The sequence below is a fragment of the Malaclemys terrapin genome, chromosome 5 (genome assembly GCF_027887155.1).
Source record: "Malaclemys terrapin pileata isolate rMalTer1 chromosome 5, rMalTer1.hap1, whole genome shotgun sequence".
In the NCBI taxonomy this organism is placed as follows: domain Eukaryota; kingdom Metazoa; phylum Chordata; order Testudines; family Emydidae; genus Malaclemys; species Malaclemys terrapin.
In genome coordinates, this window is record NC_071509.1 from 42,503,670 (window position 1) to 42,524,990 (window position 21,321).

The 21,321-nt window shown below is 39.8% G+C and overlaps 1 protein-coding gene across 1 annotated transcript in view; it reads left to right on the top strand.

The window, feature by feature from the left end:
• The first annotated feature begins 14,358 nt into the window (after positions 1–14,358).
• Positions 14,359–21,321, top strand: part of DTHD1 (death domain containing 1) — a 40,576-nt gene continuing 33,613 nt past the window's right edge. The window contains exons 1-2 of the mRNA XM_054028880.1: positions 14,359–14,731; positions 20,236–21,040. Of these exons, the coding sequence (XP_053884855.1) occupies positions 14,449–14,731; positions 20,236–21,040 (1,088 nt within the window). The 5' untranslated portion in view covers positions 14,359–14,448. The remainder of the gene's footprint in view (positions 14,732–20,235; positions 21,041–21,321) is intronic.

Sequence of the window (21,321 nt, forward strand, 5' to 3'; positions counted from 1 at the left end):
GTTTGCTGTATACCCCAGTTATCCTTTACTATTAGATTCATATTTAAAACAAACTCTCTGCCCATGAATAGCTACTGGAGAGGCAGTGGCTGGGTTTAAAGCAGCTGGTCTTTAAGATTGTGAGATTCTAAAAAGGAACTAAGTGAGAAGAACCCAGTCCACCTGGGAAGCAAAGCTGGAGGCAATCATGAGAGGCCGATGCCACAACAGGGGATAGGCAATCATGTTGCTTTAGAAGTCTGTTCTGCTCATGGGTGGGTGGGGTAAGCCATTTTCAGTCTTGAGTGTTAGGAACAGACTAAAGGAAGCCATTTTAGTCAAAGAGCAGCTGTGATTTTTTTGCTTTTTTTGCAGTTGAGTTATGCTAACATTTAAGAAATCCTGATTATTTTCAAGTGAGGAGTTTCAAATTTATTAGGACCAGACCCTCAGCTGGCAGAAGTCACTAAAGCTCCACCAAAATTTTGCCGAGCTATACCAATTGACAAGTTCAGGATCTGGCCTCTCATCTCTTCTTCTACCTCTCCACACAGATTGAGTCAAGTTTTCCTCCCACATTGTGTTCTTCTAAGGTATCAGATACCAACAATAAGGGCTACATTCCATTTTTGATGACAAGAGCATCGCTGCAAGCAGAGTTCGGCCTTTAGACATTGCGCTTAAAAAAAAAAAAAAAGGGGTGCTGACAAGTTGAAAACAGAGCTCCTTCATAGCAGGCTTCCAGAGCCTCTCCCATTGCAAATGTTTTTCTTACATAATCAAATGATGTAACACTAACATAAGTCATGCTTAACTAGAAAATATTACCACTGACCTCATCAAAAAGGCAAACCTTGATCCATCAGGAATAAGTCTATTCCAAAAGAACATAATATTGTACCTACTGTAAGAAAGAGAACCAAACATGAACAGAGAAGTCTCATTCCTATACGGGAATAACAATCCTCCTCAGTTAAATAGATAGTCAAGCGTCTTACTTTCCTATTTCACAGTTGTGCTATCCATCTTTCTTTAAGTGAGAATGGGAGATCTGATTTGTTAAACTGTGTCCTAATTCAGCAAAAATCATTTTTATAAATAAAGGCATGGGTAGAACCTCTCTATTCCCCTTGCACCACTGATCCCTCCTTAAGACCCACTTTTGATGCCTGAAAGACACTAGCTATTGTAATTGAAGTAAGAGTACAGTGATGCATATTTATTTTATAAAACAAAAGTGTGTACAGGTGCTCAGGTAGATACGGGCTGGGTATTATCTAGGATGCCAAGTAGGATAGTATAATGTAAGTTTTTTTTTTTTTTTTTAGTACATATTTTGATTTTATCGTCTTCCTTCACTCTTCCTGTGTTGCTTGTCTTAGGCCCAGATCCTGCTGTGAACTCCATTGTAACTGCTCAGAGCCACTGAAGTCAATTGGGCTCCATACAGGTCCCTGCAGAGCTTACTGGAGCATTGGAAATCCAACTAAGCTTGTGGGGGCAGAAAATGCATCTTTGGACAGGACTGAACACAATGTTGGTACTACCGTAATACTAACAATAGTTAATAATAAGCTATGGTTACACTAGCTAGAATAGAAATGCAAAAGGAATATAAACCCTCGTACTTCAGAACATAAACTGACCGCTGCCTGGGGTTAGAAAGAAGTTTCCTCTTTGGCCATATTATTGGACAATTGCCCATTATGGAGGTTTTATGGCTTCCTTTGAAATATCTAGTACTGCTCACTGTCAGATACAGGATAGTGGGTTGAATGGACTACTGGTCTGATGAGGTATTTTAATTCCTATGTAATACCTTTATAAGAAGGTTTCTGCTGGTCTCATTGTGCTACTATGAATTGCTCTCATATAGCAGAGAGCATTTTAACACCAGAGACAGAAAAGTCCTTACAAATATACTCAGATACAAATGGAACTATGAACTCAGCAGAATGCGTTTGTTTACTATCAAGCACTGAACTTTGCATTTAAAAGATGCAGTATAAACATAAATCCTTGTCTCTCCATAGCATGCTGTAACTTACCATCCAACCAGCACAAAGTCCACTTCCTTTATGATCAGCAATGCTTTAATGTTAAGGTATTCTGAAAGGAATGTGTATCTTCAAATGCTAGTACCTTGATCTAGCAACCTATTTTGATCCCTACATTTTTAAAAAAGGATTTTAATTTTTAAATTACTCAGATACAAATTGACATGAATGTTCGTTTACATATTCACTTGAATATCCACTGCTATTCACTCTGACGAATATTTGGTCTGTTTAAACCTCATACAGTTTATGAAAATTAAGTTTGGGGTGAATGCAGAATGAGAAATATCCAGATAAAGATATGTATCGGGGGGTAGCCGTGTTAGTCTGAATCTGTAAAAAAGCAACAGAGGGTCCTGTGGCACCTTTAAGACTAACAGAAGTATTGGGAGCATAAGCTTTCGTGGGTAAGAACCTCACTTCTTCAGATGCAAGAAGTGAGGTTCTTACCCACGAAAGCTTATGCTCCCAATACTTCTGTTAGTCTTAAAGGTGCCACAGGAACCTCTGTCGCTTTTTCCAGATAAAGATGTTATTTCAAAAGGAAAAAAAAGACACACAGGAGATGATTGCCTACTCTGTTACACCAATTCGGCACTGGTGTAGAGTTGCAATACTGCAAAACTGCCAAAATGGAATGGAGAACTAGGTTCTAAGGGTGAAACCCTGGTCCCATTGAAGTCAATTAATGAGTTACAGAGAAATATATCAACAAAAAATTACAATTTGAAAGAGCAATGCCCTATCTACTTCAGTGTTCATTCTTGCACTGTTCTGATTTTTCAAACTGGACAGTATCATTGGGTATCATGGTGATGCTTGAGTCAGCAGTGTTTGATGTCTGTAGTAAGACTGAGAGGTCATCTACAGTTTAAAACACCATACAATCAGTTCCATACTTACCTATGACTACATTTTTCAGACTAGCAGATTTTATAACTAAAACTAAAAATATTTTCTAAGTACCTGTTCAGAATTTATCATTATTTTTAACTGCTAATCTCTCAGATGAAAACCTCTCACCAAATCAGATGAAAAGGAATAGGCCAGTTCTGCTCTTCTGAAGCTGCTGTTTTAGCAACTGGACCTCAGGCATCTTGCCCATTATTGTACAGCCCTTTCATGGGAGGTCTTTATGATTATTACTAGTTAGCACCTACTATATTCATATGACAACATGGTCATATCCTTGTCCCACTCCCCAATCCCAGCTGTCACATGCAGAGGGTGCAGAATCCCCTCTGCATCTACTTCAGGGCTGCCCACGCTGGCAATGTCCCTGAATAAATTTCCCCTTGTGCAGTCCTCCCCGATATGTTACTCAGGATCTTTCAGAACTGGTCTGAAATTAACACAATTAAACTCAATAAAGACAAGTGCCAAATACTACACTTAGGAAGGAAAAAACAAGTACACAACTACAAGATGAGGAATAATTGACTAGGTAATAGTATTGCTGAAAAACATCTGGGGGTTATAATGGTTCACAAACTGAACATGAGTCATCAATGTGATGCAGTTGTGAAAGGCTCATTCTGGGCATATTAACAAGAAAGTCAATCATCCTGCTTTACTTGGCATTAATGAGGCCTCAGTTGGTATATACTATGTAAGAGTAGAATACTCAACAAGCTAATGGAGGAGATATCTGATTATCTTCAAAAAGTCATGGAAGATGGGAGAGGAAAAGGGCCACTATAGTGCCAATCTATGAAAAGGGGAATAAGGACAACCTGGGGAATTACAGACCAGTCATCTTAACTTCAGTACCCGGAAAGATAATGGAGCAAATAATTAAGCAATCAATTTGCAAACACCTAGAAGATAATAAGGTGATAAGTAACAGTCAGCATGTATTTGTCAAGAACAAATTATGTCAAACCAACAAAATAGACATTAGTTAGGCTTTTGTTACGGTCTTGCATGACCTTCTCATAAACTAGAGAAATACAACCTAGATAGAGCTACTGTAAGGCTGGTGAATAACTGGTTGGAAAACTGTTCGTAGAGACTAATTGTCAGTGATTCACAGTCAAGCTGGAAGGGCATATCGAATGGGGTCCCATAGGGATCTGTTCTGGGTCTAGTTTTGTTCCATATCTTCGTCAATGATTTAGAGAATAGCATAGAGAGTATACTTATAAAGTTTTCAGATCATACCAAGCTGGGAGGGGTCATAAGTGCTTTGGGGGATAGGATTAAAATTCAAAATGATCTGGACAAACTGGAGAAATGGTCTGAAGTAAATAGGATGAAATTAAATAAGGACAAATGTGAAGTGCTCTACTTAGGAAGGAACAATCAGTTGCAACATACAAAATGGGAAATGACTGCCTAGGAAGGAGTAGTGTGGAAAGGGATGTGGGGGTCATAGAGGATCACAAGCTAAACATGAGTCAAAAGTGTAACATTGTTGCAAAAAACCCAAACAGATATTCTGGGATATATTTGCAAGAGTGTTGTAAACAAGACACAAGTAGTAAATTCTTCTACTCTACCGTGTGCTGATTAGGCCTCAATTGGAGTATTGTGTCCAGTTCTGGGTGCTACATTTCAGGAAAGATGTAGACAAATAGGAGAAAGTCCAGAGAAGAGCATTAAAAATGTTTAAAGGTCTAGAAAACATGATCTGAACATGAAGGAAAATTGATTCATTTAGTCTGGAGAAGAGAAGTCTGGGGAGTGGAGGGCATGATAACAATTTTCAAGTACATAAAAGGTTATTACAAAGAGGAGGGAGAAAATGCCTCAGTGGGTCACAGCTGAGAATACCAGATTCAGGACAAACTGTTGAGAAACAGAGTAGACTTACCACATACTGGTGACAGGTTTCAGAGTGGTAGCCATGTTAGTCTGTATCAGCAAAAACAACAAGGAGTCCTTGTGGCATCTTAGAGACTAACAAATTTATTTGGGCGAAAGCTTATGCCCAAATAAATTTGTTAGTCTCTAAGGTACCACAAGGACTCCTCGTTGTTTTCACATACTGGTAGTTATTCTATCATTAGATATACCAAGCCAGTAACAAAAGTAAACTTCCATCTCACCACACCGGTTAACAAGAAATCAGAGATGCAATCTCCTTAGGCATTCCAGCCCTTCTCTCACCACCTAGACATTGGACTCTATGATGAGTGATTATTGAAAACTCTCTGTATGTGTGTGTGTATATATATCTCCTCAATATATGTTCCATTCTATGCATCCGAAGAAGTGGAATGTAGCCCACGAAAGCTTATGCTCAAATAAATTTGTTAGTCTCTAAGGTGCCACAAGTACTCCTGTTCTTTTTACTGAAAACTTATTTCACTACATTTAAGGGTCTTCTAATCTCAAGAGATCAGCTACACAGCCAGGCCAATATATAACTCAGATCTTACCCAATAATCACGCTGCTGCCAATCCTTTAGTAACCAAAATCTAAAGGTTTATTAATAAAAAAAAAGTTAAAATGGTTAATAAATCATAATACAATAATGGCAATGTTCTTTTATCAGATTTGTAGCAGTGATGTTATAGACTGCTGGCTTATAAAGACTCTCTGGTAATTTCCAAAAGATTGGAAGGTCCTCAGTCCATAGTCCAATATACTCCTTTTAGTTGTAAATCCACAGTCCAGAGAATCAGGGCAGGAAAGAGGCACCATGGAGTCATTTCAGGGGTCTTTTATACCCTTTGCCATGAGCCTGGAAATGTTCTGTTTCAAATCAAGCTCACAACCCAGTTTGTGGAAAGTTACTGGCACAAGATGGAGTCCGGGGTCACGTGAGCATATCACAAGTCCTTACATGGCTTGATAACTCTTACAGGGGGTAGCCCCGGGCCCATTGGAGGCTTAGGCATCTGCAGGAAGAGCCATCTGAGTCTCTTCTGTGGCCCACTCTGAGAGTGAAGTGTCTTTAATGGGCCATCCAGCCTGAATGGGCCATTCACAATGGGCAGGCTAGACTGGATGTAAGCTACCTTGTGGGTGTTATCTGAGGAACAAACATTTGAGATATGAATATTGGCTATATATTTGTATCTTCAGATACTGTGATGATACATGGATTTAAACAGGATGATCTTATTTAGCACATCATAACTTTTCCATTGACATCTTACATGGCTTTGTACAAGATTTGTTGCAGTTGTCTAACAATGGCAATATTATTTATAGAGATGAGCTCTATTTCAATCCTACAGCATCACAGGAGCCTCTGGGCTCTAGGCTTCAGCCAGCAGTGAGGGTAGCTTCAGGGCTCTGGGCATAGGTGTAGTTTAACTTCTGTTGTGGGCGGGGCAGGGCCCAGCAGAATTCAGGCCAGCTACGCATAGCGGGTCCCGGGGAGGGAGCGCTACCTCCACCCCTGACTCATCTTAGCAGGCCACCCAACCTGTCTGTGTTTGGGGGGCACGAAATCAAAAATTATAACTCAGGTGTGGTGGGGACTCAGCTCAAAAAGTTTGAAAAACACTCAGGGTACAGGGAGGGGGTAGCTCAAGGCTGTGTGCAGGGAGCCCCACGTCCCCCCACCCCTCCCGGTCACTGCACCTTGAGAACTCTGCCAGCCCTGAAGCCAGATCTCCCCCCCTACCCCCACCCAGGGGGCTCTTACTGGCTGTGCGAGCAGTCAAAGGCATCTGGGAGCTGAGGACCAGCTACAGCCCCCAGGAACCAGCAGCAGGAGGAGGAGATGGGTGGAGTGCTGTGGCTGCCTTCTCTGTAGCACTGGCCAGACCAGCAGCTTCTCTGCACTGCCCAGCTCCATCTTCCCGCCTCTGACCTGGCCAGTGGGCAAGGCCTCAAGGGACGGGAGGAGAGGAGGTGGTGGGGATATATGTGTGGAGCTGCCCTACTCTGTTTACAGCACTGCAGTTTGGGCGGAAGGGGAAAATGACCCCCAGGGTCTCTGCCAAACTGCACCATGGGTTCGGGACAGGGCGCCAGGATTCACAGACCCCCTGAAACCTACTTGCAGCCCCCCCCCCCGGGGGGGGCCATGGACTCCTGGTTCAGAACCACGGGTCTAGATAATATTTAGTCCTGTCTTGAGTGCAGGATGCTGGACTGGAAGACCTTAAGGTCCTTTCCAGTCCTATGATTCTATAATTCTATGTCCAATTCTGGATGCCACACTTTAGGAAAGATGTGGACTTGTTGGAGAGAGTACTGAGGAGCACAACAAAAATTATAAGAGGTTAGAAAACCTGACCTCTGAAGAAAGGTTAAAAAAACTGGGCATGTTTAGTCTTCAGAAAAGAAGACTGAGGAAGATGCTGGTAACAGTCTTCAAATATATTAAGGAGTGTTACAAAAAAGATGATTCTCCTTATCCACTGAAGGTAGGACAAGTAGTAATGGGTTTAATCTGCAGTCAGGGAGATTTAGGTTAGATATTAGGAAGAGGTGTCTAACTTTGAAGTATTTCAAAATTTTTAAACTATCCTCAAAGGACATTTGTGGAATCTGCATCATAGAATCATAGGACTGGAAGGGACCTGGAGAGGTCATCTAGTCCAGTCCCCTGCACTCATGGCAGAAGTATTATCTAGACCATTCATGATAGGTGTTTGTCTAACTTGCTCTTAAAGATCTCCAATGATGGAGATTCCACAATCTCCCTAGGCAATTAGGAAGTTTTTCCTAATGTCCAACCTAAACCTTCCTTGCTGCAATTTAAGCCCATTGCTTTGTCCTATCCTCAGAGGTTAACAACAACATTTTTTCTCCCTCCTCCTTGTAACAACCTTTTATGTACTTGAAAACTGTTTATCGTGTCCCCTTTCCATCTATTTTCCAGACTAAGCAAACCTAATTTTTTCAATCTTCCTTCATAGGTCATGTCTTCTAGACCTTTAATCATTTTTGTTGCTCTTCTCTGGACTCTCTCCAATTTGTCCACATCTTTCCTGAAATGTGGTGCCCAGAACTGAACACAATACTCCAGTTGAGGCCTAATCAGCATGGAGTAGATCAGTGGTTCTCAAACTTTTGTACTAGTGACCCCTTTCATGTAGCAAGCCTCTGAGTGTGACCCCCCTAATAAATTAAAAACACTTTTTTATACATTTAACACCATTATAAATGCTGGAGGCAAAGTGGGGTTTGGGGTCAAGGCTGACAGCTTGCAACCCCCCAGGTAATAACCTCACGACCCCCTGAGGGGTCCCGACCCCCAGTTTGAGAACCCCTGGAGTAGAGTGAAAGAACTGCTTCTTGTGTGTGTCTTACCGCACTCCTGCTAAGACTTCCCAGAATGATGTTCATTTTTTTTGCAACATTATTGACTCATATTTAGCTTATGGTTCACTTTAACCCCTAGATCCCTTTCCACAGTACTCCTTCCTAGGCAGTCATTTCCCATTTTGTATGTGTGCAACTGATTGTTCCTTCCTAAATGGAATATTTTGCATTTGTCCTTATTGACTTTCATCCTATTTACTTCGGACCATTTGTCCAGATCATTTTGCATGTTAATCCTATCCTCCAAAGCACTTGCAACCCCTCCCAGCTTGGTATCGTCCTCAAACTTTATAAGTGTACTCTTTATACCATTATTTAAATCATCAGGCATTGGAGGTTAAAGACTGGTTGGAGAACAAACCTGCCAGGGATGGTCTAGATTTACTTGGTCCTGCCTCAGCACAGTGGGCTGAGCTTGATGACCTCTCGAGATCCCTTCCAGACTTACATTTCTCTAATTTGAGGAGCAGGTTCTGTGCATGAAGTTCTTTACATTCCTTTAGTACTAGGCTGTTTTTAAAATTAAATTGATACCATTTCCCTTTCTTGTATCTGGCAATCTCAAATAGTCTAATCAATGTTATTTCCTTCAGAATGTTGTATGCTGTATCTCAAAGTTCCCCTTAAACTCCACTTCTCCAGAGATCACAGACCTAGTTTCTGTAATATTTTTGGGTAACTGAGATGCTCTACTTTGTCCTCCTTGTTTTTCAGTTTTAATCATTTCAGTGATATTTATTTTAATACTGGACTACAATTGCTCAGAACATTTCAAATATGACCTTGCTAGTCCCTTATATTGCCGTGATGAAATAACATAATTTCTTTAACATAATATATAGGCCCTGTGTTAAGGTGTCTGTTTGCTATGTCTACGGTTATTTTGATCTCTGAAAAACATTTCAGGGGCTTAAGCAATGCAGAAACCAGCTTTTTCTTCCTATAGTTTTGAAGCAAATAACCATTTAAAGTGAATTCCTTTTCTACCCTAATTTTGTAATTTTACATTTCTCCTTCTCACTGCTGTTAATCTGAGGGAGAATTTAAGTTTTATCACTCTTGCTTGTGAAGGAAAAAGACTTACTAAGGGTCAGATCTTGCAACTATTACTCACTTGGAGTATCTGATGAGTAAGGGACTACTCACATATAGAAGTCAGACTACTCTTGCAGCAAGGTAATACTCAGCAAGACTAAGAGGGCTGCGTCTGGCCCTACGACACCATCATGTAATATTTATATTGTGGTAGCGCCTAAAGGCCAAAACCAGTTTGGCTCTTTGGTGCTAGGCACTATATAAACATTTAAATAAATTCATGCCCCAAAGTGTTTAGTCATCTAGTCCAATCCTTGCTAGTACAGTACAGGATTGTTTTACAAATCTTAAATCTCTCCCCTCCATAAGAACATCCTGTAAGTCTTTAACGTGTAATTCTTCATTATTTGTATCACTTCAAACAAGGACTTATTCTGGTACAAGTACAATATCACAAAGAACAATCTGTCACAGTTATAAATCATCTGCCGAAATTAATTGGGCATGAGGCTATTTCCTTTTAAACTAAAACTGTGCTTGTGTTACGCAAATACCTGAATACAACAAATTCTTTAAAACAGCCCATCGTACAGCCTGTATATACATTGCTCTAGCATAGCAACTACTGTTGCATTGTAAACAAGCTGTGAAAGCCAACTTACATTTGAATACATTGCTCCTTCATCTTCATGCATGAGATATTTCTCAACAGCAATCAAGTGTTCGAAGGCAGATGTCCAACAAGAAAGTTGTAATTTCCTGGTGCTCTAAGGGACAAAAAGCATAGTAATAAGTGTGTAACTTCCTTAACTGTTCCTATAATATATAATGATGAATTCCTATAGAGAACTTTCTGATTATGGACTTTTGTACCATGAAGTCACATTTTCACAAAGGTCTCCTTATTTCCATATTGTATTCAAGATTACAGAGAGAGCCAAAATAACTTTCAATTCCAAGGTATAATTTATTCATTCAACCACATATTGGAAAAACAAATTGTTTCACCTTGCATTATTGAATGGGTTTTAGATAAATGTATTTTCTAAGTTAACTTATGTATTCTCCCAAATATGCATAGGGAATTCATGAAGTAGCATGTATTAATGCAAATAGGAGTTGGGTGTATAATTCTTTGACAATAAACATTTAGGTATCTCAGAGCCTCCCCCTTCTGGAAGAACTTGTATATGTAAAACTGTCATTTCTGAGGGATATGATAGACCACAGATTCTAATAAGATCTCCTACATTCAACATAGTTTATTGTACATCAGACAAGATTCTAGTATCAGGTTAATTAACTACGCTTCATTTTACAAATTTTGAAAGAGAATTTGAGTTTAAACTTATCTATTCTTTTCAGCGATGCTAGAAATAGGGATGCTGCTGCACCCCTTGGCTTAAAGTACTAATAACAGACACCAAACACATGGTTTTTATCATCAATACCCCTCTATAAAATTTGTTCCAGCACCCCTGATTCTTTTTACATAAAAAAGTAACAGCTTTTCTCTTCAATCATATTTGAACACCCACTAATTAAGCAACATATTTGGGAGAAGTTAATACAATGGACCCAGATCCTTACCTGATGTAAGCTGGCATTGCTCAATTGAAGACTAGGAAGCTACATAGATTTCCACCCTTGAGAATCTGGCCCAGTAGCACCGATGACATGATACCATTGATCTACATAATAGCATTGTATTCATAGACTCATAGACTTTCAGGTCAGAAGGGACCATTATGATCATCTAGTCTGACCCCCTGCATGATGCAGGCCACAAAAGCTGACCCAACCCCTTTCCCTTGACTCTGCTGTTGAAGTCCCCAAATTCTGTGATTTAAAGACTTCAAGTCGCAGAGAATCCTCCAGCTAGCAACCCCCGCCCCATGCTGCGGAGGAAGGCGAAAAACCTCCAGGGCCTCTGCCAATCTACCCTGGAGGAAAATTCCTTCCTGACCCCAAATATGGCGATCAGTAGAACCCTGAGCATGTAGGCAAGATTCTCCAGCCAGACCCTCATTGGCCATTGATGATATTTACCAGCGATGGCACGCTGTTGATTTGACTAAAATCACATTATCCCATTGAACCATTCCCTCCATAAACTTATCTAGCTTAATCTTAAAGCCAAACAGGTCCTTTGCCCCCACTGTTTCCCTCGGAAGGCTGTTCCAATATTTCACCCCTCTGACGGTTAGAAACCTTAGTCTAATTTCAAGCCTAAACTTCCCCACGGCCAGCTTATATCCATTCGTTCTCGTGTCCACATTAGTACTGAGCTGAAATAATTCCTCTCCCTCCCTTGTATTTATCCCTCTGATATATTTAAAGAGAGCAATCATATCCCACCTCTATTCTTCCCCATCCTGTTTCTTATACCTCCTAAAATTTTGTCTCGCAAGAGGAAATCATTCACTTCTAGTCTAACAAAATATGACTGATCTGCATAGCATTGTATGACTATCATAGAAACTGTTTCTTGCTCTCCCTATTCAAATCCCTCTCATTGAAAGTCCAACTATTAACTAAGCCCTGGATAATCAGAATTTCTAATGGGTTAATGACTTCCTTACATCTTTCTGAATGTTAGTGTCACATTTGTCAGCCTAATCAAGCAAACTATTATGATTTCTTTAGCTTTCCTTTTCAATGTAGTATCACTGCTGTTTTCAGTTTTACATTATAGTCAATCCTTTCAATTTGATTAAGGAGACTTCACATTTAATAGTAATTCTTAGCATTCACGCAGTGATTGACATCTTCAAAGTACTGAGCTGACATTACCTAATTAATCCCCACAATACCCCTGTGTGAAATTTCCCTTCACTTTTATACTGAAATAGTATTAAAAAACAAACAAACAATTGGGGCTATGTTAATTGTATTAATAGCAGGCCCTATAAGGAAAACTCTACAGAATGATTACATAAGACATACTTGATAAGTCTTCAGTAGTATACATTATGGGTCAAACCCAGCACTATCGTATGCTGCACTAATGGAGATTAGAGCCCCTCTTTCCCCTTCAACATCATAGCAGGATTCTAATCTACTGTTAAAGGAGAACCAAGGGTTACAGTGGTGGCCAATTCCATGATTTTGAAAACTAGCAATCTGCTATTTTATGGGTATTGTCCACTACTGTTCAGCTAGATCTGGATCTAAAACTCATTGGGTGAAGTCCTGGCCCCATTTAAGTCAATAGAAGTTTTGCCACTGATTTCAGTGAGGCCAGGATTTCAGCCGCCAAAGTCAACAGGAATCTTTTCATTGACTTCAGTACACTTTGGATTAGAACCTCTAGGGTACGTCTACATTTGATCTGGACGTGTGATTTCCAGCAGAGGTAGACTACCTGCACTAGCTCTCCTTGAGCTAGCATGCTAAAAACAGCACTGTACCTAGGGTGGCATGGGCAGAGGCTCAGGCTAGCCATCTAAAAACATAACCACCTGGACCCATTTTCTGTAGCACACATTAGTAGAGGCATAGACTGCCTTTTTCTTTGAAGGAGCAGCAGCATATTCCCTCCTCCCCACAGCGGAATTACCTACCATCAGCCATGCTGCTCTGCTTCAGCAGGTTGACTCAAGTATCACAAGCACTGCTCAGCTCTCCTACCATCTTGCATAGGTTCTCATAAGGACAGTTTTCCCCTGTGGAAGAGAGATTGTTGACTCTTCATGGCTTGGTATTAGTTAAAATAAAAGTGACACAGTAGTGTTTCACATTACTATTACTCAGGTTTTACAGTTTTAAATGAAGCTTTAGGTGTTAGCACTTCAGTTTTTTCTTACATGTTCACTGCCATTAGAAAAGTGTGTTTGCAGATCTTTTTAGCCATTAAGTATATATTTCAAACTCAGTACTGTTACCAGATGTGTGGCTATTTAGACCCCAGAACATCTTTACAATATCTCCAACTGTAAAAGGGTTCACTTCCTGCAGGAGCACCTGCTCATGGCTGGGTGTGGGATTAGCTATTGCCCCATCTGGCACCCCATTCTGTCAGTTACTAACACATGATCCCTCACTCTCTCTTCATGATCCATCCCTCTAGCTAGGTCACTGTGTAGGTAGCCCTCCCCTTCCAGCATAACAGAGTTCCACACATAACAGTCTAACGCCTTAAAACAGATTTCAGCCCCAACTCTGGGCCCCACTGTCTGTTTACCCTCTTGGCTCAGGACTTTGAGTGTCTCTGCACTGGGTCCAAGCCCAGCAACTCTGCACAATCCTACTCCTTGCTGCTGTTTCCCTGGGCTTCTTCCTACCCAGCCTTTCTTCCCCACAGCTTCTCTGAGATGACCCTTCTCTCAGGCTCAGAATCCTCAGATTTCCATGTCTGTTTCCTCCTCTGTGTTCCCAGAGAGTAACTGCAGACTCCTAATCTATCTACACCCCTCTTCTGCTACAAACTTCCTCTCTTTATAATAACCAGCCTGCTCCTGCCCAGCTAGGATTCATGTTCAGCTAAGCCTGGCTCTCCCTGCAGATTCAGTAAATAACATAATTGACCTCTCAGGTCTGTATTCAGGGCTTGTGTAGAGCATACCCCATCCCACCAACTGATAAAACACAATTATAAATTAAATGGATTCACCTGAAATGTATGAACTGGCATGCCTAGGGACTCTTTGTAATAGTTAATGCCAGTTTGTTCTCAAGAGTTTCAGGTCATTCATTGAGATATGCCATCCACATTCTACACTGTAAAATCACAAACAGAAATTTATGGTCTGACCTTCAGAGATGTTGACAATTTTTACTGAACTATTTTTTATTTTATTGAACAATTTTTATTGAAGTGCAGATGCTCAGATCCCTTGAAAATCACACCACAGCTGTATACTCCAGTAATATAATCTTGCCACACTTATGTTCTGAAATCAGTTTGGTACACACTGACATCTCTTTGTACAGTAGTCCTTTTAGTTCCTGGAAAGCCACTCCCTTTTGTCACCTAGTAACTTTTTAATAGTCAACATCAAGCTCAGAGTTTCAGAGCTAGGTACTTGATTTTTCAGTAGGACTAGGATGCAACAGTTTTCTTATGCCCTGATTAAGTTACAAACTGAAGCTACAATATTTTGGAAGTGTTCTGAATGTGAGAAGTTACAATAATATTTTCTATATTTAAAAATGGAAGTAGCTGAATGTAAGATAACAGCTGGTACAGATAAACCAAGTCAAGTACTGGAACAGATTTGGCATCTAAACCTAATGATAAGAGAAACACTTCTAAAGAGTGACCTTCAAGATAATGAAGCTACAGCGGAGTATGTGCCTAGATTGATCTCTCTCTTGCAAGAGCTCAGCAGTTCCCTCAGTCAAAAGCTACAACACACTACAGAGATCCTACAAGACACCTGCCAGCTATTGAATACTCTTCAGAACAAACACAAGCAATTGGTTTCAAGTCAAGGCAAGTAAAGATGAGTTTAACATAAAGAGAATTTATTTAATATGTAATAAGCCAAATTTTGCCCTCTGACGCTCATGTGAAGTCACATTTTACATTCATTGGAACTTCAATATTTGTTCTTTCAGTAGAATATATTTTACTTTTTTTTCCTCTGTATTTTTCTGAAGAGATAGTGAGTTAAAAAAAGGTTTCCATGTAGAATAATGAATTAAATAATACAAAGTTTCCTTATCTATATTGGTTTGCATTATTATTTGTATTAAAAAAACCAACTAAGGGCCAATTCTTGGCTCTTCTGCCCTCTGGTCCTGCACAGTTCAAGCAAACCAGAAAGTCTTCCTCCAATCTTTCCTGAGGAAACTAAATTACTCTAGATTTTTCCCTTCTTAATGCACTGTTAAACTAGTCTGCTAATAGTATTTAATTACACAAATTTACATTTAATGGGTCAATTATGTTATTTAGTGTGGGATTCACATTAAAAATAGTTTCCTTAACAAAGGATAGCATGCTTTTGCAAACCAAAAATCTCCCCAAAATCCCACCAAATCAAGAATATTTAGCCAAATATAGCAGAAAAATACAAATTCTGCCTTTAATAATATTCTAGTTTAGCACACCAGGATTAAGAAACTGAGAGATATAATTTCCTGACTCAGATCTTCAGCTATGCCTGTACTTATGAATCGTAGCTCTATGGTTTTTGTAAGATATCCAAGATCATACAAGAGCTTTCTAGTGAGAAAAGACCTGCTTGCAATTTGGTTTTCCCAACTATGTCTATGTGATCTGTATTAGCTACTTTTCATTCATTCATAACTCTCTGATTCTCTTTTTCCAAAAAGATTCTTTTCCATAGTCTCTCTCTTTCAGATAAAACAATGAGTTAGTTAAGAAGTTAGGAGACACTTAAACATAGACTGCCACTGTATTCTGAAACTGGGTTATCTCAGGTCAGAAAAACAAGGAAAGCATAGTCCTTAAAGTGATCACATGCTTTAAAAAAAATGCACAGAAGGAAATTTTAAGGTTAACATTGTAACATGGGGAAAGGCTCTTATATATATATATAGAGAGAGAGAGAGAGACCTATCTCATAGAGCTGGAAGGGACCCTGAAAGGTCATTGAGTCTAGCCCCCTGCCTTCACTAGCAGGACCAAGTACTGATTTTGCCCCAGATCCCTAGGTGGCCCCCTCAAGGATTGAGCTCACAACTCTGGGTTTAGCAGGCCAATGCTCAAGCCACTGAGCTATCCTTCCCCCCCTTTTTAATATAATGTTGGTGAATAGTCTAAAATTACTATGTATTGATATGGTTCAGCTTTTAAACACATACATGTCAGGAAATGCAAAGGTACATAGGATAGGCAAACCTCAGTTTTCAGAATGGCTCAAGATATGGAAAAAATGGAATTGGGGAAAATTGAAAATTTCAAATAAAAATCTACATTTTTATTTCCAAATTTCAGATCCAAATTTCAGGTAATGGGGGTTTTCCAAACTGCACTTTACATGTAATATCCATGGCATCTGTAGCAATATTTTGTATTACTGTATCTAGTGCCAGCTTTAAAGCCTTAATATGCATGTTCATTGTACATAAACTCGTGTGTAGGCTGTAAGGAAAATCTGAGACAAATTTAAGGTGAAATGGCTTAATGGCTGCAACTTTATTTAGCAAATAACACACAAATTGAAACCATTTAGATGCAGGCAAATAGTTTCTGCTGTAGTGGGCGACCATGGTAATGTTTTTGTAATAGCCTTACGCTCTGGATCCTACTTATAGTATTAGGTAACAGTTTGGTCACTTAAATAGATTTAAGATTGCTCAATAGGTTTTGCAAGCCTTGTCAGGTGATATAAGCAGTATTAACTGTTTGCTTAAACCCCTGAAGCGAGTTTGTGTCCTGCTACTGCTCCCCTTCTCTGTTATGCCAAGTGGATCTCAGATGCAACTGGAAACTGATCTTCCTCATAGCCTCTTTATCCATCCATTCTGGAATCCCTCTTTCCATACTCTTAGGATCCAAAATGTAGGTTCCCCCACATATGGCACCAGATGCATCCATATACATGTATTTGATGCGTGAGAGAGATTATGATGAATTTAAATAAAAAAAATCCCCTAATTTAATTGCATGTTGTCAGCAATTTTCACAAGTGGGTGAGGGAGAGGAATACACCTTAGCTTTTCAGGTGCTTTTTTTTGGAGTCTACTCTGAGGGTTGAGAAAGCATTGGAGAAAGAGTGGAAGGGATGGAGCACATCCCCCACTGCCTTTCTTATTCTGTTTTACCTCAAAGGATTGGTGAAACAATGAGAATGTTTACTCTAGTAGGGCATCTTGAAACCACACTTGAGCTCCTCCCATATCATGTTCCTGAGATGACCATTGGGATATTCTCAGAATGAGTGCCTCAAAACTGATAATTTAGTCAGTGTAGAATCCTTTTCTTGGTATTAATTTTTAATTGTTGTGAGTTATAGTATGAACTGATTTTTTTTTTACATCTGGTAGAAGTGCTTAGAGCTCTAAGACTAGACACATTACAAATCAAAATACATATAAATAAAAACACTTTTTCTGTTATAAATGGACAGAATACCTGACCTTTACATATTGGCTGAGTTGCAGTTGCAGATATTGCAGGGGCATTGGGTCAGCAATCAGTTGTGCCTCTGGCTGCTGGTGTGTTGGTGGGCTGGAAATGGCTAGTGTAGATAATGAAGTAGGGACCATAGGCGCCGACTCCATGGGTGCTCCGGGAAAAATTAGTGGGTGCCCTGCATCCACTGGCAGCCAAGCTCCCCTCACCTCCTGCACCTCCTTCTCCTCCTCCTCCCCCCGCTCTGAGCGTGCCGTGTCCACACTCCTCCACCTATCTTCCAGCGTTTCCCACCTGACCACCATCAAACAGCTGTTTGGCAGCTTTAGCAGGCTCCAGGAGGGAGGGGGAGGAGCAGGAAAGTGGCGCGCTCAGGGGGGAGGTGGGGAAGAGGCAGGGCCAGAGCGGGAATTTGGGGAAGGAGTTGGAATGGGGGTAGGGCAGGAGTGGGAACAGGCAGGCCAGGGGCAGGGCCTCATGGAAGGGGTGGAGTAGGGGCGGGACCAGGGGCAGAGGGGGGTGGTCAAGCACCCAGGGGAAAGTGGGGAAGTCAGCGCCTATGGTAGTGACAGGGACAGGAGAATAGGACTTTATTCTAAATGAAGTCCCTTTTAAGGCCAGAATGGTATAGGGATATTTAGGGACATTTTGGGATTCCCTTTGTTACCTTACCAAGTATATTCTAGCTGGTCCATAAGGTGAGATATCTTGAATGGATTATGTTTACTGTACAAACCACGCACCAAATTCTTCTAGTAAATCTGTAAATGCAAAGTATTTCTAATGAAGACTGTGGAATTGCTCAGATTTACATTAGTAAACATCATGCACAATTTAGCCCCATAATGGCACATACTTGAGCCAGTAAGGGTACATGTAGAGCATGCTATACGCACTCTTTCATTTCTTTATTCTGCAACCATTTTTTTCACATTATGAAAGCAGTCATCCTTTATTGAAATCTACATTTTTGAAGTGTGAAATCTCAGATCCAAGCCATTTTAGAGTCGCTAGAGTGAAAAAATGCATCTGCACAATTTTTTTCCAACTTCAGCAATAAAAAATGTAGTTTTCATACTCTGGTAAATGAACAAACATAAATACATTTTCTTTGGATCTTTCAAATGTTAATTCCTTGGCTAAGTACAAATATAAAAAACTTTCTTCCAAAATGTAATTTTTGGAGACCGATATAAGCCACTGAAAACGAGGACTGAAAGGAAAGGCCCATCTAATGTATAGCATCACACCAATAACATCATCATATAATACAATTATTTTTCATGTTGAAAACAATAAGGTATTGATTTACCCAGACAGCTTACTCATTAGGTGTGAAAAAAGGAGCAGTGAATGTGAGTTACTGGATTCTATTCAGAAGAGAATCACCCTATTTGGTGTCCTTTCTTTCTCTCTCTCTCAATCTTTTGCAAGTGGTAAGTGTTGCATATGGTGTTTCATCTCTATCACTTTTTTATTTGTATTGACTTGCACTGGATTTAACCTCAAAAACAAGCCTGTGACTATCACACAGTAATGAACAGAAATATGCTGAGAAATGCTCCCAGAGGTTTGTTATGCATCTAATAAACGAAGAGAGACAGTTCCAAAAGTCTCCATTTGCTACAGAGTTGACAGCAAAAGGCTTGAGGGTTGCTGTAAAAGTAATACGTCTAAAATCCTTGAACATTTTTCTTTGTAAGAATTTTCAGGAAAGGGCATAAGACAAGACAAATCAGGAAAATAAAATAATCCATTTTTCTTATAAGGTCACATTGTGACAGATATGGCAATTTCCTGTGGTGTGCTTGGGAGGCCTTACTGAATTAAGTTTATGTATCTTTGGAGTTCATTGTGTTACATGCATGGTTTATGTATTATTGTGGGCTGGGATTGTATGTAACCTCCCGAGGGATGGAATTGTAACAGACGTGAGACCCAGCGGTTCAAAAGACTATATTGAACAATGTGCCTGAGAATGTACTTTTGGAACAAAAAGTGTTAAGTGGTTTTCCTGGTGAATTCCTATTGGGAGGTGAATGCAAATTCCTCACTTCTGGTTATTAAAAAATACCCAGCCCTTTGAAGCTATGCCCTAAGGAGTGGGACATTGTCTGCTGATCACCTTATACATGAAGCCAGAAAGGCCCAAGTTGTGCAAAGGAAAGACTGAACTATTCATGGTTGTTCTGATTCTGAATCTGAGAAAGTTATGAACTTCTAATCACAAGGAAGACCCAGTTATGAGTTTTGAAGGACTGACACCTACCAGAACTCGAGACTTGAGCTGGTGTGATTAGCCTTTTAGCATACATGTAGGTTCTTTTATTGTTTTAAATTTGCTTTCTCTGTAAAGCTTTCACCTTCAGAATAAATGTGCTTGCTTAGAAAGAGCTGTGTGGTAACTTGTAACCGAGGGAAATTACATTGTTCATAGCCTTGGTAAGGTAACAAAGGGAATCCCAAAATGTCCAGCACCCATGCTTTATTTTCTCTCTAAAGGCTATGAACAGCATAATTGCCCTCAGTTACAAGTTACCATACAGCTCTCTATAAGCAAGCACATTTATTCTTAAGGTGAAAGAATATCGGTCCCAGGAGATTAGAGAGACAAGATAGGTGAGGTAATCTCTTTTATTGGACTAGCTTCTGTTGGTTAGAGAGAGAGAGAAGCTTTCGAGGCACACAGAGTCTTTTTAAGGTCTCAGAGTACCTTTCTCAGACCTGAAAAAGATCTCCGTGGAGCTCAAAAGCTTGTCTCTCTCACCAACAGAAGTTGGTCTAGTAAAATGTATTACTTCACCCATGTTGTCTCTCTTGTGTACATATTGACTTTTTTTGCACACTATCACTAATATTTCACAGCGACATTCAATTAATTACATTTTTTCTAGATATCACTTTTATGGGTTGTCTTCAAAAAATAATTGAACTCTTTCTGGATACAGTTACACATCTTCAAGAGGCAAAAAACAAATTTTATGTTATTAGATGCAGCCATGATGATAAATCTCAATCCCAGATTGTTCAAGATGTTTTCAATGAAACAGTTGTGTGTGAAGGAGAAGAGACACATTCTGGGAAAGTATCTGCTGGTGTAAGTCAGCCACTCCAGGTAACTTCTCCCATGAATGAAAGGAAAAGTCCAAACATTCACCAAGACCAGCCAAGCGAAAACAAAACAGTGGGAAAAGAAACTGCTATATCATTAAGTGAAAAAAATCCTGATCAAGAACAGGCAGTAAGCAGAGACTTCCCAAAGCTAATGGAAAATGAAGATCACAAGCTACTACAGAGTTCACATACAGAGCAAAAAGATTACAACGGAAAGGAGGAAAGTCATGGAGCAGGGCCTTATAATAAGAAATGCCTAAATAGAACTTTTCAAGAAGTTCCCAGGAGCAATGGAGAGGATATAATTATATCTGGAAAATCCAAAGATATCTGTGATAGATCTGTAATTAATCTTTCTGATCAACCAACTCAGATGGAATATGAAGATCACAAACCAACAGAGAATTCATGTGAAGAAGAAAAAGATGACAACAGAAACGAGGAAATTTATGAGATTACTGGGAGCAACAGAAACAATACAATTGAGTCTACAAGGTTGGAGAATATATGCAATACACCTGCCATGAATCTTTCAACAAATGATTCAGAAAAAGTGGAAAGATCAAGTCCCTGGATGAACAAAGAGTAAGTATGCAAAAGTTGACTATTTGTAAACACACATCTGCGTGCACTCCAGCATGGAGTGCTTTATGGAGATGCATAAAGGTCAGTTCACCCTTTAGCATGGACACTTAATAAAAATGTAACCCTGCATTGAAGATTTTAATGTAGCTTCCTAAAATCTTGAGCACATAAAGGGTCAGATTCAAAACTTATTGAAACCAGTAGAAAGATTTAATTGATTGATGTCAATGAGCTTTGGATCAGGTCCCAAAATTAGGCAGCTTTCCACTAATTTGTAACAA